Source organism: Otolemur garnettii, unplaced genomic scaffold (assembly GCF_000181295.1).
Source record: "Otolemur garnettii isolate 467f Iridium unplaced genomic scaffold, OtoGar3 scaffold00018, whole genome shotgun sequence".
NCBI classification, from domain to species: domain Eukaryota; kingdom Metazoa; phylum Chordata; class Mammalia; order Primates; family Galagidae; genus Otolemur; species Otolemur garnettii.
The window spans coordinates 19,581,742-19,586,342 of NW_003852413.1; the positions used below are offsets into that span (position 1 = coordinate 19,581,742).

The 4,601-nt window shown below is 52.8% G+C and overlaps 1 protein-coding gene across 2 annotated transcripts in view; it reads left to right on the forward strand.

Annotated features, from left to right (window-relative positions):
* The window catches only part of GFAP (glial fibrillary acidic protein), an 8,859-nt gene that overhangs the window by 2,292 nt on the left and 1,966 nt on the right, over positions 1 to 4,601 (forward strand). Inside the window, exons 4-8 of one of the 2 annotated variants that reach the window (XM_003786259.2) lie at positions 690 to 851; positions 1,991 to 2,116; positions 2,304 to 2,524; positions 3,079 to 3,122; positions 3,462 to 4,035. In XM_003786259.2, the coding sequence (XP_003786307.1) occupies positions 690 to 851; positions 1,991 to 2,116; positions 2,304 to 2,524; positions 3,079 to 3,122; positions 3,462 to 3,583 (675 nt within the window). In that variant the 3' untranslated portion in view covers positions 3,584 to 4,035. Of the gene's footprint in view, positions 1 to 689; positions 852 to 1,990; positions 2,117 to 2,303; positions 2,525 to 3,078; positions 3,123 to 3,461; positions 4,036 to 4,601 lie in introns of those variants that run through there. The other variant, XM_003786258.3, reaches the window with a different exon arrangement.

Here is a 4,601-nt window from a genome sequence, read left to right on the forward strand (position 1 = left end):
AAAAAAAAAAAAAAAAGAAGTACATAGACCTTACTGCCTCATAGCCCTGCGAGATAGGAATTCTAGTACTAAGCTCCTTTTCATAGAGGAAGACACTTAGGCCCAGAGAAGTTAAAGAATGCACTAAAGGGGACCGCCTGTGGCTCAAAGGAGTAGTAGGGCGCCAGCTCCATATGCCAGAAGTGGTAGGTTCAAACTCAGCCCCAGCCAAACACTGCAAAAAAAAAAAAAGAATGCACTAAGGTCACATAGTCTCTCTGACTCCGTTCCCTCTGCCATCTGTCTCCATTAAAATGAGAGCCATTCATTAAAAAAAAAAAAAAAAAAAAAAAAAACCTCCTGAGCCCTGACCTCAGACCCTGGATTCAGAATCCATGGTCCCAGAGAACCTGGGGACCCACAGCACACACACCCATAGGGATGCATTCACTCGCCCATGAAAACACCAGCACATTTTTAGCACCAGGCTTCTCCCCATCCAACCTTGCCAGGAGGATGCATGAGAAGACCCTCAAGCTACCTCCTGCCTCTTTCAGCCCGAACCATACCACTTCTTCCAACAAGGCCTGCACTGTTTCCCTGAGCCATGCCCATGGCCCACAGGCAGGCAGAGAGGGCACGATGCTGTGGGGAAGCCCAGTTGTGGGCTGGGTTCTGAACCCTGGGACCCCCTCTTTCCCCTTGGCCAGGAGGTTCGGGAACTCCAGGAGCAGCTGGCCCGACAGCAGGTCCATGTGGAGCTGGATGTGGCCAAGCCAGACCTCACAGCAGCCCTGAGAGAGATCCGCACGCAGTATGAGGCAGTGGCATCCAGCAACATGCATGAGGCAGAGGAATGGTATCGGTCCAAGGTAGGCCTGCCTGTGGGCCAACCTGCCTCCTCCAGGCAGCCCTCCTTGCTTCATACAAGAGAATGGGGGAAGGAGGGTAGAAGTAGCTGGGAGAATATCTTTTTTGGGCAACTTATCTTCACCAGAGAAGTGAGATAACTTGCCCAGGGTCACACAGCCAGTATGTTCCCAAAAGTATTCATTATTATTACTGCTACTATTACTATTATTATTGGCCAATTTTGTCATGTGTCAGACCCTGTGCTTTGCATGGATTATTTACTATGAAGTAGGTACCATTCTTTGACAGATAAGAGAACTGAAGCCAGTAAGGTTAACTGATTTGCTTAAAGTCACACAGCTCCTAAGTGGTAGAATTGGGTTTCCAATCCTAACCTATCTCTCTTGGGAACCTGCACTCTACACCATTGCCTGTCTGTGTTCTGGGTTACTGGGCATCTACTGTATGACAGATACTTCCTGGGACACAGAGAGGTGTTTGACCAAGAAGACATGATGGTGTGACAGAGAACACCGCGGCACAGAGTTAATGTGTAGGGTGGGAACCAGGGAAGATGTGGTAGACGGGCCTTTGGGCTAGGCAGGGCAGGCAGGCTATGGGCATAAAGAGGAGAGGGAGGGGGCACTACCAGTGCACAACAGAGCTTGCATGAAGGTCTGGAAGCAGAAAAGCAGAGAAGCAGGGCGCAGAGATCGTGGCCCAGAGTACCAAGCTGGGGAGCATGAACAACAGAAGCCACCTACAGTCTGAGCAGGGTCCCTGCTTGGCGCAGCTGTGAGGGGCTCCCTGCAGGCTGGGGGCGAAGAGACTCCAAGAACCCAGGGCTCCGCCAGAACCCAGTGAGGACAAGCTTCAGACTGAGCTGCCAGTGCAGAAGGTTCTAGATTCTGTGGCACTGTTCATTCGTTGGCTAACCAGGCATTGTGCTAGGTGCTGAGGTCCAGCAGTGGCTACTCTGTGGTCACTCTGGCTACTCTGGGAATGATCCCAGCCAGGGCCAGTGCCCTGGGGTCCTGCCCACCTCCCTGACTTCCCAGACACCTCCTGCCCACACAGCTTCCCCATATATAGTGCCCCTCACCCCCTGCAACCCCGCGGCCTCCGGCTGTCCTCAGCCTCCGATCCTCTCCCCATCTAGTTTGCGGACCTCACAGACGCGGCCGCCCGAAACGCCGACCTGCTCCGCCAGGCCAAGCATGAGGCCAATGACTACCGGCGCCAGCTGCAGGCCATGACCTGCGACCTTGAATCCTTGCGCGGCACGGTGAGAGCGGGTAGGGCTGGACCCGGCGGGCGGAGGAGGGGACTGGCCATCACTGGAGGTGCTGGGGCTCTGAAAAGTTACCGCGGGGCGGGGCCTGGGACTGGGGAGGGACTTGTAAGCCTCGGAGTGGTGTCAGGCGCGAGCGCCAGGCAGGGCCCCCGAGAAATCTGCCCGCTCCGTCCCGCAGAACGAGTCCTTGGAGAGGCAGATGCGTGAGCAGGAGGAGCGCCACGCGCGGGAGGCGGCGGGTTACCAGGAGGCGCTGGCCCGGCTGGAGGAGGAGGGGCAGAGCCTCAAGGATGAGATGGCACGCCACCTGCAGGAGTACCAGGACCTGCTCAACGTCAAGCTGGCCTTGGACATCGAGATCGCCACCTACAGAAAGCTGCTGGAGGGCGAGGAGAACCGGTGAGCCCGGGTCACAGTCCGGGGGAATTCTCCCTGTTCCCTCCACAGGTTCTTCTTCAGGAACTGAGTCTCATTCAGTCTCGTATTCAGCCCTCCTCCCACACCAATGCCCAGCACAGTGCACGCCTAACACACAGTATGGATTCAATAAATGTTTGATAAACGAATGATTGGATTTAACCAGTATTAAGTCTCAGGGCCAAGGACTTGGGGGACCACCCCCCAAACTAAGAGGATCACTCCCCAACCTCTAAACAGAGATTGGACTTCTTTTCACCTGAACCATCTCTTCTCTTCCTTGGATCCTTCTCTTCTTCATCAATTTCCCCTCCCTTTGTCATCTTCCTTTGGATAGAGACGCTGCCCCTGCAGGTAACACTCAAGCCCCTTGAAGATTTCCAGAGCTCCAAAGAGTATGTTGGCTGCTAGGGATGGAGTCAGATTTCCTGGAAAGGAAAATGGCTTTGAGGTTGTCATGATGACTCTGGGCCAGGGCCCAGCCTGGGAGTGTCCCAGGGCAGCCTGGCCATCCATTTCCCTCTGCTTTCTTTCAGTATCACCATTCCTGTGCAGACCTTCTCCAACCTGCAGATCCGAGGTCAGTAGAGCAGGACCTTGTGGAAAGGGTGTTGGAGTCCTGCACCCTCCCCAAGGCTTGTGGGCTTCTCGGTCTGGGGCTGACAACCAGGGGAAAGGGGTCTGGGCTCTCTTTAGGGACCTTTATGATTTACTGCAAGACTGCTAGCAAGAGCACACTGTCCCAGGGGAATTCCCAGGTGGGGCTTGGAGCCCCCCCCCCGCCCTGCTCTGCCTGAGGTCCCCACTCCCTCTCCCTGCACCCCCCTACCTCTGCCTCTGCCCTGTCTGCAGATCCCTGAGCAAGCTCTGCCCTTCTGAGTGTTTTATGTTTTTTTTTTTCAACTGCTTGTCACTACAGGGGGCAAAGGCACCAAAGAAGGGGAAACTCACAAGGTCACAAGACATCTCAAAAGCCTCACAGTACAAGTTATACCAATACAGGCTCAGCAGATTGTAAACGGAGCCCCAGCTCTCGGTTAGCTGCCTACCTCTCAGCTTGACAAGGAGGGAACCTCACTAGCCCCATTTTCCCTGTCCTCTTGGGCTCCTTCCTCCCAGGGCTTCCCCTAAAGATCCAAGACTGTCATTTTTCCAGGAACCTCAGTGCCCAGCCCAGGACCTGGCACAGGGTAAATGTAGATTAAAATAGCAGAACTGGTTAATGTTAAAGGTAGTGTGTCCTTGGGCACTCAGATGAGATGCTCTGGGGACTCTGAGCAAACACCATCCTCTGTCTCACCTCTTCCTCATCACTGGGACGGCCCCTTGGGTCTCTCTGTGCCTGGGGGCCAAGCTCTGTGCTTGATTTGTTTGTCCCCGAGGCTCTGCTGCTCAGCTCAGTGCTGATTCAGTCCACAGGATCATTTCCCTCTGGGCTGCTGCTCTTGTAGTGAATAAAGTTTTATGTTCCCTGCTCTTAATTTTAAATATTAGTAAGTGTGACATGTTATATTTTTCTCTCTGAGAGGAGGAAAACTAAATAACTTTTTACTTGTATATGGCCCTCAAATGGTTCTTAGCTAAGGAAAAGAAAATCTTTTTCTGGGCTAGAATATTTAAGAACACTAGATATGCATATTGCAGGGCTTAATTCAGCATTAGGAGGTTTAACCAGGCTGACCAGGGAGAGGTAATACTACCAAATGCTAGAATGGCAAGGATCTTTTAGGTCCAGAGAAGTGGTAGAGGAAAGGGTACCTGAAAGGGACCCCACGTTACTGAGGACTGATATATGCCCGATGTTTAACCCACATTGCTTGAGTTAATTGAATCCTCACTCCCACTCACATAAGTAGGCACCAGATCCCCTTTTTGCAGATGAGGAAACCAAAGCTGGAGCAGGTCATTTAACTTTGTGGTCCTCAACCCCCAGGCCCATGTATTGGGCTGAGTACTGGGCCATGTCTCTGTCCAGTCCATGGCCCATTAGAGCCACACAGTAGGAGGTGAACAGCAGGTGAACGAGCAAAGCTTTATCTGTATTTTTTTTTTTTTTTTG